Below are 13644 nucleotides of genomic sequence, written 5' to 3'. Positions count from 1 at the left end.
AGGAATATAACTTTTCATGTTCGGTAGGTTTTGGCCGTCTTCCAGTGAGAGGCCTATAGTTCTCCCTGCTTAGAGCCCCCATTGTGTGGCTTGGACACCTGAGCGTCCAGCTTGGGGTTCTTCGAAGTTGCAGTGAGCATGCTGTCAGTCCTAGTGAGAGGCGTAGCTCGCGAAAGGGCTCCCTAGACCCAGAGGCCTGGGCGTTTTTGGTTTTTTTTTTTTCCCATGAGAAAACAGCTTTCAAATATTCTTCTGGCCCAGTAAGTAACGCACACTCATTATTTAAAATGCAAACAAATAATACGTTAAAAAGGAAGTGAGAAAAAAATTAAAACCTCATCCCTGAGGCACTGTTTTTGGGGCGATTCTCTGACGTGTCACTTTATGTGTACATGTACATGCTTTTCTATCACTGAGACCAAGCACACGTGCCTTTGTATTGTGGACATACACTCGCGCTGTGGTGTGACTCACACGCGGTCAAGGGCACAGACCGTGAGTGCGCCACTTGCGGGAGTTTTACGCGGACAGACTCCCTGCTGCTGCCACCCCAGAGCAAGATAGCGCGCATCGCCCAGTGTGCCAGGAGCGTCCCTGGTGTCTCCCGCTCGTGACCCGGGCCCCAGAGGTAACCACGAGTGTGATGCCTGTCCCTGTAGGTTACTTCTGTCTATTTCTTGAAGTTCATCCGTAAGCGGTTGGTGCTCTTACATATTTGACTTCTCTTGTTCAGCGTCGTGTCTGTGAGATTCAGCCCTGTTCCCGTGGGTGGGGGTAGTGCGCTCCTTTTTCATAGCTGCAGGGATCGTTACTTTCTGTTGTTGCTCTCTTCTTCAGGACTGCTAACAGTAACATCTTGAGTCTGTGCAGACCGAGGTGGGTGGGTAAAGACGCAGTGTAGACATGAGGATGGCATCCCTGGGAAGGCAGAAGCCCCAAAGGGGCTCCTCATTAAAGCGGAAAGCCCCACTCTGTGTGAAGCCCCCGTGTTCTTGGGACTGGTGTCTTAATCCAGAGAGTCAGTACGTCCACCTTCCTTTTTCAGAGCTCTCTTCTCAGCCTCCCTGTTTTTCTTCCTCTTTTCTGAGTCCTTAGGCTGTGCTGTGGGATCTCCCATCACTGTGTCATCATCTGCCTTTGCTTTCCATGGCTCTTGTTGAATATGAACTAGAACTGTGTGTGTCTGTGTGTCTCAAAGGGTTCCGTGAAAGAGATCCAGGAACCCATATTTCAGTATTAACTCAGGTCAGAGACTTGGGGTTTGCCCTCTGGCCTTAATCACCAACCTCAACCAGTCCAGGTTAATGAGCATACACTTGGCTGGTCTACTCCCAGGCTCCGGGGATGGCAGGCACTCTCTCTGTCATTGAGTTACCCAGCCTTCTGTTGACACATCTCTTATGATGGGGGCCCTGCTTCACAACTGCTCATTCTCCCTTCAGACTCCTTTATTAGAAAGTTCTCCTTGAACAGCGTGTAAATCTCTGTCCCCCATTACCAGGGCTCACTTCTGCCCTCAGGAGACCTCTCCCTCCTCTGTTCTCTGATTACCCAAAGAGCAGATGGTCCCGCTGCCTCTGAATCCTCTTTACGGTAAACCTTCCTGTACTGTTTCTCATGTGGCATGTTTTGAGGACCGCTCCATCCTGGGACTCTTTTTTTTTTTTTTAATTATTTTTAACATTTATTTGTTTTGAGAGAGATAGAGAACAAGCAAGGAAAGGGCAGAGAGAATCCCAAGCAGGCTGTCAGCACAAAGCCTGATGCGGGGCTTGAACTCACAAACACTGAAATCATGACCTGAGCCTAAATCAAGGGTTGGACCCCTACCTGACTGAGCCACCCGGGTGCCCCAGGGGACTTCCCATCCCAGGGACTCTTTCTGATTGTGTTTCAATTTGTCTTTGATGCTAAATGTGGAGCCCTTCTGTAACTCTCCCTCTCCTTTTTTTTTTTTTAAAGAAATTTTTTTTAACATTTATTCATTTTAGAGAGACAGAGACAGAGCCTGAGCAGGGGAGGGGCAGAGAGCGAGGGAGACACAGAATCTGACGCAGGCTCCAGGCTCTGAGCTGTAAGCACAGAGCCTGACACGGGGCTCAAACCCCCAAACCATGAGATCATGACCTGAGCTGAAACCAAGAGTCAGATGCTTAACCAGCTGAGCCACCCAGGTACCCCTTATTATTTTTTTTATTATAGAGAAAGAGCTCAAGAGCAAGGATGAGCAGTGGAGGGGCAGAGGGAGGGAGGGGAGAGAGAGAGAAAATATCTTAAGCAGGCTCCACACTCATTGCAGAGCTGATGCGGGGCTTGATCTCACGACCCTGGGATCATGACCTGAGCAAAAATCAAGAGGCGGACGCTAAACCGACTGAGCCACCCAGGGCCCCCCGGTCCCACTTCCGTCAAGCATAGGAGAGTACCATGGTCCGTGCTGAGGCCTCCTGTGTGGATGTGCCATGTGAACCATAACCTGCCCTGCAGGGAGGGTTCTGTTGTTGGGGCTTCTCAAAAGCCTGTCGCTCCTGTTCCTGCTGATGCTCTAGAGGCAGAGCAGACTTCAGAACTGGTCTGCCCAGTGAGTAAACTAAGGCATGTCCTCCAGCTTCCTGTGTTTCTTGTTTCCTCATTTGTATTAAGAATTAATTGAGGCAAAGGTCTAGGCAGCAGGATGAACTGGTATGACCTTATATGAGAAAAGCCCACACTCACAGCACTTCTGACCCCAGATGTGGGGGTGGGGGTCCCCCACAACAAGCAATTCTGTGACAGGAACCGGGTACCCTTACAGTTGAACTCAACTCTGACTCCATCTACCTGGGGCTGATGTCAGATCCTGCACGTGAAGGGCTCAGTCCCACAGGGCTGCTCCCCCCCCCCCCCGACTTCAGATGCCAATTGCAAATCCAGGTTGTCACCTGTGCGTATGACTAATCAGCAGTAAAGGGGGGGGGCGGTCCTACAACCCTCTCCTCAAGTTCAGTTTACTTGCTAGAGCAGTTCACGCCACGCAGGGAAAACACTTACATTTATTAAAGGACATGATAAAGGATACCGGTGAACAACAAGGTGAAGAGATACGCAGGGTGGGGTCTGGGAGGGGCCCCAAGTGCAGGAGTCGGGGTGCATCACCCATGCTGGTATGTGGACACCCTCTGAACCCTGTACTGTTGGGATCTTGGTGCTCCCGCTTCCTCGGGTGGCATGCTTAGTCATTAACTCCCTCTCTGGAGAAGGGGACAGGCAGGGCTGAAAGTTCCAAGCTGCCAGTCATGCCTTGTCTCTCTGGTGACCATCTCCCCTCCAGGAGCCCACCCAGAGTCTCATTAGAATGAGAGATGCTCTTTGTGCTTTTATCACTTAGGAAATTACAGGGTTTTAGGAGCTCTGTCCCAGGAACTGGAGGCAGAGACTGACATATATATTTTCTAGTATCTCATAGAGCTCCTGTGAAGTATGGTGTGCCCATCAGTTGCCCTGTGCTAACTTTTTTTTTTTTTTTTTTAATTTTTTTTAATGTTTATTTATTTTTGAGACAGAGAGAGACAGAGCATGAATGGGGGAGGGGCAGAGAGAGAGGGAAACACAGAATCTGAAGCAGGCTCCAGACTCTGAGCTGTCAGCACAGAGCCTGACGCGGGGCTCGAACTCACAGACCGAGAGATCACAGATCCCTGGGTCAAAGTCGGATGCTCAACGGACTGAGCCACTCAGGCGCCCCACCCTGTGCTAACTTTTAATGGTGTTACTAAGTATCCCCACCAAATGCCCTGGAGTATTTGCCAAGAGTGTAGGAGAGCTGTGGGTTCACCCCACTTGGAGTTCAGGCCAGGCGGCCTTGGCCCCAGAGGGGGTGGTAGGAGCAAGCCCGTGTGGTCCTCTATGGCAGCTACAGTCCCAGTGGTCTGCTCCTCTAGGCTTTGTCAGCTCAATTTGTGCTGAGTGATGCTGGCTGTCTTGCTTCCTTCTTGCCAAGTCATGCTCTGACACATCCAGTTCTCCTGGCTTCCTTCCTCTTTTACATCATTGCATCAGATATAGGCCCAGTCATGTGTCTCCAGATCACACCCACAAGTCCCATTTTGTGGTGGTGGGGGTGGGGGGGAGGTCATCAGCGTCCTGTGGAATGTTGGCCTGAGCACGTTCCAGATCAGGATGCCTTGGTCAAGGCCTCATGATTGTACTGACATGGTGGGTGGAGGCACCGTTGTCCAGGTTCCCACCAATGGCATAGGTGTTAATCATGCCACACCCCTGCCCGGTTGTCCCTGGCTGCCCAGGGCCCAAAGACCCCAGACACATATAGAGGGCTCCTGGCCCCTTTGCACACTGGTCTCGGCCTATTTCCAAAAGGTTGTCTCTTTCTGACCACCTGTGCACCCACACATACAAACACATCTCATCGTAGCACACTTGAGTCGCTCCAGATTCTGTAGCTACTGCTCTTCTATGGTTCAAGCCTTGGTATGCACTTCCCCTGTCTAAACCCTCTCATCTTCCTTATCTGGCTGCTGGGCCTGGGTCATTTTTTCATGATGTTAGTCCCTGGGTGTCCCTTCTTTGATTGTCTCAGATGATCTTACCTTCACCTTCCTCAGAGCTCAATTTATTCCCCCATGGCGTTGTACCGGCCGGGACATGCTTATGAATGACAGCAATGAGTTGGCGCCTTCCATCCCCCAACCCTCATGGTGGCAGAGAAGACCCGATGAAAGAGAGCATATAAATAAGACTCAGAGTGTAACAACACTATTCCCAGAATGCCCAGGACACAATCACAAATCACTCCCCGTACTGAACACTAGGAAAATTTCAACTTGAATGAGAAAAAAACAGTCAACAGTGATCAAAGTGACATCGATGTTGGAATCCTACAAGATATAAAGGAGAGCCAGACAATCGTCTTAGAACTGAAAAATACCATGGCGAAAGCTCCGTGGATGGCGCCATAGTAGAATGGTGAAGACAGGGGAACTTGAAGGTAGAGTGCTTAGTGGAATTATCTAGTCAGCGGGGAGCAACGGAGAGACATGAGGCGGAAAAAAGTGAACGGAGCCTCAGGGACTTGGAGGACCCGCCACAAAACACGTTTACGTCATCGTCATCCTGGCAGTAGAGAAAGGGGGGTGGGGAGCTGGAAAGATAGTCAAAGAAATCATGGCTGCAAGTCCTCAAACCTACAGATTCAAGAAACCAAGTGAACCCTAAAAATGGTGACTCCAGAGAAATCCACAGCGGCCGTGTCTCAGTTTGCAGGGTCAACTTGGTGGGCAAGTTGCTAGAGAGGAATCTGCTGCTTTCTTGAGCCCTGCTTCTTAGAGGCCGCCTTGGGGAGGGCCCTTCCCCTGAGCACCCCCCCCCCCCCATCTCTGGAGGATAAGCTATTAGGCGGGAGCAGGCTTGGCTCCCTTGAGGGTTTTTCCTCACCTTTTTTTTTTTTAAGGCTTTTTTTTTTTTTTTAAGTTTATTTATTTGAGAGAGAGAGAGAGCGCAAGTGGAGGAGAGGCAGAGAGAGGAGAGAGAATCCCAAGCAGGCTCCACAGTGTCGGTGCAGAACCCGATACAGGGCTAGAACTCTTGAGATCGTGAGATCATGACCTGAGCCAAAGTCGGACGTGTAACCACCTGAGCCACCCAGGAGCCCTGGTCTCCCCTCATCTTGAAACCACTACTCATTGGCAGAGATTTGTGAACTTGAGCAGATGCTATTTCCACCAGCTGAGGGTGGACGCCATAAGGTGCTGGTGACTGCCGCTGGGTGATGTGCACGCCTGAGGGACAAACTAAATCGATTGCTCAGGCTTCTTCCGTCCTTGTTGCTGCTTTAGGAGACTGGCTCACCCCGGTGTCGGTGCCAGGTTGCTCAATCAGTCTTGTTTACTGACCAGAAATTGCATACAGTAAACGCAAAGCCATAAGTACTTCCTTGAGGATGATTTTACGCTGCGGTGTTGTGAAGGGTCAGATGGAGAAAGGGCCCTTCTGCCTTGTTTGCCTTTTCAGAAGTGCCAGGACGAGTCACCCTTGGCCTGCGGCATCACCTGTTGAAATTCAGGAGGAATGGTTTCTCTCGTATCTGTCTGCCTACCTACGTGTGTCCTTTTCTGTATGTAATTGTCTTCTTTTTTTTTAATGTTTATTTATTTTTGAGACAGACAGACAGTGTAACTGGGGTTGAAGCAGAGAGAGAGGGAGACACAGAATCCGCAGCAGGCTCCAGGCCCCGAGCTGCCAGCACAGAGCCCGACGGCAGGCCTCGAACTCCAGAGCCACAAGACCATGACCTGAGCCGAAGTCAGATGCCCAACCGATCGAGCCACCCAGGCGCCCCATGTAATGTTCTTTTCTACTAAAAACAAAAGCTCTATGTACAGACCTAACTTGTAGTAAAAGATCAGATCTGATGTGCCCTTTTTTCCGTGCCTAATTTTCCAGAGGAGAACATTCAAGCCGCAGCCCTGTGGCCGAGAGCCTGCTACGGTTAAGAAGTTGCTCTGTTTTCTCATGTACATTTTCCTTTTTGGTTTTGTTTTTTTGTTTCTGCTGCGGACAAGTGTTGCCTTTGACCCCAAGAGCTCTGCACTTCCCAGCGTTCCTCCTCGTCACTAAATGTGAGAAGAAGAAACGGCCTACGGATTAGAGACTGACTGTTCCAGGGCAGAAAGAGTGCACAGGGCTCCCAGAGTCTCCTTGGAGGGTCTCTGACGGACTGTCCTGCAGTCAGTCACCCTGCCATACTTGAAGTGGGGAACATTCTTGTAAAACAGGGCATCCAAGATTTTCTCATCACAATCTTTCAGCCATCAGAGGAGAGTGGTTTTATACCAGACTGTGCGGAGGTGGCTCAGGGCACACTCCCAGAGGCACCTAATCTACCAGGCGGTGCAAGTGACATCTGTCAAACTCTGCGTGAAGTATACCAGCTTGGGTTGCTAGTTTTGAACATTAGCTCACGCTGCCTTTCTTTGACCGACTTGTGTCTTTGCCAGGCTGGGTTTTCAGGGGCTGTTTGGACCTGACTGCTTCATAAACAAAGTAGCCACGGGCCTGGGGAGACCGTGGAAATACTAAGCTACCAGGGGCTCCGTGAGCAGAGAAAGTTTGGGAACCTCTGTCCTAGCAGATCACCACTTGGGCACACCGCCAGCACCAGATGCCTTTTAAATCTGCTTGTTATGTATTATCGGTTCGTGCAAATTTTATATTTCACGTGTCATAATATATTCACTGACACCTTCCATCCATTCCACGGGTAGTTATTCTGCATTAGATTGTGTGCCAGGCACTGTGCCAGGAAAGTATGACCCTGGCACAGTGCTTGGGAGTGACAGTCGAGCTGAGATTGTCAGGAAGCAACTGGAGGAAAAGCGTCTCAGGCACGTGTAAAGGCACTGGGGCAGGGGTGCAGAGACTTAGGCTGAGGATATAGGTGGGTGTCTTGTGTGTGTGCTTCAGTGTGAAAACAGTGACTCGGTGTGAAAATAATAGTTTAGCAGCTGTTCATGGCTTCAGCCCCAGTCACACTGCTGCTGTCCTCGTATGGGAAGCGTAGGGGTAAAGGGCTTTCCTCTCAGCGTGGCTTCCTTCTTGCCGGTCTGCCAGTCCTTCCTTTCCACTCTGTGCCAGATACAGAGGTACTTCCAATACTATTCCTCGTTCGGGAGCTCACAGCAGAGCAGGGGAAAGGCTCGTGTCTCTTAGATCATCCTGCCTAGATGGGTCCTGAACACAGCCCTCCCCTGGGAAGCTGGGGCCCCTTTCTTGGTTTCAGCAGTCCTTGGAGCCTTCACTTCCCCAGAGTAGAAGGAGGCCTCGGATAAAATGATCATGACCTCCGGGTCTTTTCTACTGCTCCTCTGCCGCTCTTGTCTGAAGTTTTACACCTTGCAGTCAAAGCTGCTCTCAGTGCTTTTGAGACCCCTGAGTGCTGGCCTTGTCCCCCGTTCCGGTCAGGCCTCAGGGCCTGAGCCCCACCCTGGCTTGCTGCAGGGAGTCAGCATCCCGGTGGGCAGTGCCTGGTCGTCTCCCTGGGGTGCAAGAATATATGGGGTTCTTCCTCTGAACTTGAGGGGAGTGGCCCGGATGCCAAAAGAGGCTGTATGGTCAGGTATCAGAGCCAGAGGGAAGGAAAGTGAACGTAGCCTCACAAGCTGCGGTAATGCTGTGTTATCTGTGTGATGGTTTGCAGATTATAAGCCACCCGGTAATCTGTATGTCAGGCTGTGAACAAAATGAAGTCCTGCTCTTGTGGGCTGACCCTGCAGTCAGTGGAAGGAACGTATAACATAATGCCAGGTAGTGATCGGTGCTGAGAGGGAGTATGGGGAGGGAGAACGACCAGAAACTATACTGAGGCAGTCTCTCTGAGATGGTGACATCTGAGCAGAGATCTGAACGAAGTGAGGGAGAGAACCCTGCAGATAACTAGAGGAATGGAGTCCAGGCAGCAGCATTAACGTGTGCAAAGGCCCTGAGGCAGGAGCAGACCTGGAGGCTTGAGGGGTAGCAGGGAGGCCAGTGTGACTGGTGAGGAGAGGTGAGAGCGGTAAGAAAGGTGGAGGGGGCAGAGCTTTTAGATTTTGTGCTCAGTAGGACATGAAGCCATTTGAGGATTTGGGTTAGGGAGGTGACATGATCTGGCTTACTTTTTAAAAGGCTCTCTCTGGCTTCTGCATGGAGCAGGCCCCTTAGAGGTCTGTGGCAGTGGCCTGGGCAGCTGGAACCAAATGTGGGACTGTGAATCCACTGCCCTCCGACACACCATCCCTGCGGGAGCCCCCTGCAGAATGAGCTTTCTAGATGGCGTGGGCAGCTCACATAGGTGTCAGGAAACGATCATTGGTCATTTTCCTTCATGGCCAGGAGTCTCCCCGCAGTAAGGGGGGCTGGGTGACCTGAGTCAGGGGGAGAAAGGGCCATGGGACAGGGAGCTGACTGTTTGCTGTTCCATGAGCCAGTGGGGGACAGGGGGGCTTTCCTGTGTCAGCCGGGCTCTGAGGGTCTGCACGGCATGACCCCGTGGGACGGATCCTCTCCTTCCATGGTTCTGTGAGAGCTTGGCAGACAGAAGACTTGTGGGTGTGCCGGACCACACTGGCAGGGTTGGCCAGGAGGACGTGCAGAACGAACATTGAATAAATCTTCAACGTGCGTGAGTTCATCCTTGAATATGAAATATATCAAATATGATTATCGCAGGAACTGAGTCATTAGAAAAGCACCTCAGAGGAACGAGAAAGCAGACAGCTGAGCCCAAGAGTCTGCTCTGAGTGGCCCGTGCCCGACAGGCCCCAGAAGGGCAGAGCTGGTGCCGGGGCCCTCGGATGCCAGAGTGGCTGCGGGGGCCAACCCTGGAGTTGTTTCCCAGCGGCCGGGACAGCGAGCGGAAGGCAGATGTGAGGCAATCTCGCGTGCCTGAGCTGCCGAGATGTGACGAAGGCTTTCCCCGCTGAGGCTGGGAAGCCTGGTAGTGGTGAGAGCTGCCCACTTGGTTAATAGCGGCAATTGCAAAATCGAGTGACGAGGTTGCAGAGGTGAGCTCAGCCTCGATAAGTGGCAGAAGCGTCCTGCCGGGCTTTCAGGTTCCCCACGTTGCCCTTTGTGGACTCGGACCTGCCTCTCTGCTGGGTTTCAGTGGTGGCAGGACCAGGAGGGGCATCTTTCCAGGGAACGAATGAGGTTGGTGAGCTGAGGGTCCCCGGGACCACTGTCAGGCTCCATGATTCGCCAGGACTCGCAGAGCTCAGAAAAGCTCTCTCACCCCCTGTTGCAGTTTATTATGGCAGAAGGATATTATGGCACAGACAGAAACCAGCAAAGGAGAAGGCTCCATAGGCCGAGTCCGGCAGAAACCAGGCACGAGCTTCCAGTTGGCCTTGCCCGCTGGAGTCAGCAGCCAGGGCTTAACATTCCCAGCAATGATGTGTGGTGACACATATAAAGTGCTACCAACCAGGGGGGCTCACCGGCGCCTTCATGTGTGGGGTTTGTATGGGAGTCAGCCTAGCAGGCGTGGAGCGCCACATCGCTAACCTCATCTACCCTGTCTCCCACATCCCGGACGTCAAACCCAGACGATGCGATCCAGAACCCCAGCCCTTCATCCTGAATGGCATGGTTAACGTAAACCATCTGAGCCTGGCCCAGCGTCTCAGTAAACCATCTGTAAGGTCCACGCTCATCAGGCGGCGTCTTCCCAGGGCTCAGAAGTGATTTCCCAGCAGCCGTCCAAGGGCCAGCCCTGGAGGCCTTTGGAATGTGCAGGGTTTAGGGTCACCCAGGCCTGTCACACAGTTGGGGAAAAGATTTGCCTCGAAATGGTCCCCATTCTCATGTGGAACCAAGCCCATGTGGGGCTGGAGGAGGCTCGGTGTCCCTGGGAGCCTGTGGCTTCTGTTCTCTGTTTGCAGGGGGCCCAGTCCCAGCTCCATCTGTAGGATGTCCTTGGACTCCACAGGGCCATTTAATATTTTAGTTTCCACCCAAAGCTGCAGCTGTGTCTTGGAGGGGCCAGCAGCTCCTGCCCTGGTGCCTTGCCTGCTGCTGTAGCCCTTGGGGCCCTGAGACCCAGGCTGAAGCTTTGAGGGGTGGGGGTGCGCCCCCGTGGGCCTCAGGCAGACCCCACTCCCCCCTGCTCATACGTGTCCCTTTCTCTCCCTGCAGATTCCTCTCGCCATGGGGGATTCCAACGTGGATGCCAGCGCCACCGTGTCTGAGACAGTGGCTGAAGAAGTGTCTCTTTTCAGCATGACGGACATGATTCTGTTTTCACTCATCATGGGCCTCCTGACCTACTGGTTCCTCTTCAGAAAGAAAAAAGATGAAATCCCCGAGTTCACCCGAATTCAGCCAGTGTAAGTGACTGTGCTCCAGATCCCTCTCTGCGTTCCAGAGCCCGTCCATCAGTCCCAGTGGTGCCCTGTCCTCAGACCTCGGTCAGGAGAGAGCCAGGCGACAGAGGTGCAGGTGGCCTTGCAGCATTTGGGGCTCAATATTTTAATGTAGGTGTAGGTGCGACTGATTAAATCATCTGCCGCTGGGGGTTCGTTCACTCACCAGTCCCCCCCTCCCCGGAGGTCAGCAGCAGGCCTGGAAATTCACACCCTCTGACCACATGGTTGGTTCCCCCTGGCAACCAGCCCCATCCTTCAGGGCTTTCCAGAAATTGCTTTATTCACATAAACTCCAGAGTGGCTGAAAGGGGCTGGTTATGAGGAAAGGAAGACACCTTTATTGTTTCTATCACTTAGGAAATGCCAAGGGTTTTAGGAGCTCTGTGCCAGAAACAGTACAAAACCCAAATTCGTATTTATTATAAGTCACGATATCACACACAGTCTCCGGCTTGAGTTTACTAATGGCACTGTTTGTTTTTTAATGTTTTTTTTTTTTTTCCTAAGTTTATTTTGAGAGAGAGAGCGTAAGCAGGGGAGGGACAGAGAGAAAAGGAGAGAATCCCAAGCAGCCTCCTCACTGTCAGCACAGAGCCTGACATGGGGTTCGATCTCATAAACCTGAGCCAAAACCAAGAGTCGGACCCTTAACCAACTAAGCTGCCCAGGTGCCCCCATATTCTTTTTACTTTACTGATGTTTTTCAACCTTGCAGAAAGCTTCCTTGTAAGAAGTTTAAGTACAAAGGTAAATTAGCTTAATGAAAATATTAAGAGTACAGATGGTTGTTAGCTATAAAAACACGACAGTGAAGGAGTGATATGGTGACGAAACCACTGTCCCCCCAAGACTGAGTTCCGAATCCTTCCTGCAGTCAGGTCACTTCTTCACATTCGCTGTTGGCTATGTTCTACCCAGACTCCAACCCTGGATACCTGCAGGCAGCTTTGAGTGAGGCCCTGTGCTGAGGGAGCCCTGGGGCCCAGCCCTGTCCCTGGGGGCTCCCTGAGTCCTGCCGGGAGTGGGTCTCAGGTGCAGGCCGTGGTTTCACACACTCGGGGCCAGGATTCCCCAGGCTGGGCAGGCTGGGCGCTCAGGGTCACATCCCCTCCTAATTCCCTCTCCCAGTTTTGGTAACCATTGTCTCCCCTGGAAAAGTTACGGTCTTCAAGCATCACAGGAGATATTCAAAGGACTCAGTTCTTGTACCACTGACAGGACATTAGTTTCCTGTTTGCCGAAGGCTCAGCAGATACCTGCTGAGGCCCCGCTCTGTCCCAGGTAGCCACAGATAAAAAGTCCCTGTGCTCAAGCTCACATCCTGGGTGAGGTCCTCCCTTCACCTTGCCTCAGTTTTCCCCTCTGGAGGGGAATGACCCCACCTCCTGGGGCTCGTGTGAGCATTAAGTGAGGTGCTGGAGGTGATGGCACCTAGTACGTTCCTGGTGCTGGTGGCTGCTGAGTCTGTCGGAGTGTATTTCGTGTCAAGAAGACAAAGGTGGTGTTCACATTAACAAAACTGAGCCGTCAGGACGTTGAGAGGTACTTGTAGAAATGCTTTATGAAATGCTTTTGTGTGCATCGCCTAAGCATGGCCTCTGCGACAGCCCGGCAAGCTGGGCAGGGCGTGGCTGGGAAGTCTCAGGGCCAGGCCAAGAGACACAGGCTCCAGGAACTCTGAGAAAGAGGGGGCAGGAGGGTGTGCCGAGGGAGGTGGTGTTGAGCAGGTCCTAGAAGGTGCTGCCACATCCCGAGGCTCAGAGGGCTTTGCCCGCAGAGGGCCAGCGGGAGGGACCGGCAGGCGAGCAGGAATCCGGCCTCTTGCATCCGGGGCTGGTCCAGCCAGGTGCCTTCCTGGGGTGGAAAGTATTTTGGGCGGGGGGGGGGGGGGGGGGGGGGGGGGGCGGGAATGTGGTACTCAAGATAAGGGATCAGTGTCCGGGTCCCAGTTTCCAGTGGCCCTGAGTTTCCTTGTCTGTAAAGTGGAGATGTCCCACCGCACTCCAAGAGAGGACATGGGCGTGCCATAGGAGCACATGGAGACACCGTCCTCCCTGTCACCTCTCCAGCCTCATGAGATGGACCTGAAATAAAACCAAAAGCCTAAAGTTTGTAGATTCTGTCTCTTTGCGGGGATGCTAAAACTGCCCTTCCCTCTTCGTAATCCTAAAGTTTCAGCCTTCCTGTTTCAGTGTCCGCTCACTCCACAGGGCCTCTTGTCCCTCAATATACCATGTGGAAGCCTGCTGGGGCCGGGTCATATGTACCCTCTGCAGGGGACCCCTTCACAGTGCAGGGGGTATGTTCTAGGGCCCAGAGTTGGGTGACAAAGGTTCTAGTCCTGCCTCCATCACCTAGAAGGCATGTGAAGACGTTGGCCGTGACTTAATCTTTTTTATGTCTGTGCTCTGGAAACGATAAGCGTCCTTATCTCATGGGGCTGACACTGAAATGACATCATCAGTGAGCGCTTTGCCCAGGTCCTGGTGCTCTTGGTCATGGCCTTGCCCTTGAATGGCACATATTATTGTTTTTATCCTTACTATTAATATCACATCCTGTCTCACAAGAGCCCTACAAGGAAGGGTTTATTACCCCACTTTGCCGATGAGGAAGCTGAGACGCAAGTAGCCTCGGAGTTTGCCCAAGTCACTTACAAGTCGCAGAGCCAGCTTATCAAGCCACACCTGCAGACTCCACAAGCCACACTTCCCCCTTCGCCACGCTGCCTGATTTCAGCAGGGCCCCT

General features: G+C 52.3%; 1 protein-coding gene across 3 annotated transcripts in view; it reads left to right on the top strand.

The window, feature by feature from the left end:
- The window catches only part of LOC123588950 (NADPH--cytochrome P450 reductase), a 63104-nt gene that overhangs the window by 24632 nt on the left and 24828 nt on the right, over positions 1–13644 (top strand). For 2 of the 3 annotated variants that reach the window (XM_045460389.1, XM_045460388.1), the window contains exon 2: positions 10666–10856. In XM_045460389.1, the coding sequence (XP_045316345.1) occupies positions 10678–10856 (179 nt within the window). In that variant the 5' untranslated portion in view covers positions 10666–10677. Of the gene's footprint in view, positions 1–2389; positions 2397–8546; positions 8549–10665; positions 10857–13644 lie in introns of those variants that run through there. The other variant, XM_045460390.1, reaches the window with a different exon arrangement.

The sequence above is a fragment of the Leopardus geoffroyi genome, chromosome E3 (assembly GCF_018350155.1).
Source record: "Leopardus geoffroyi isolate Oge1 chromosome E3, O.geoffroyi_Oge1_pat1.0, whole genome shotgun sequence".
NCBI lineage: Eukaryota > Metazoa > Chordata > Mammalia > Carnivora > Felidae > Leopardus > Leopardus geoffroyi.
Note: the sequence above shows the minus strand (reverse complement) of the source record. Positions and strands in the feature narration are given on the sequence as shown.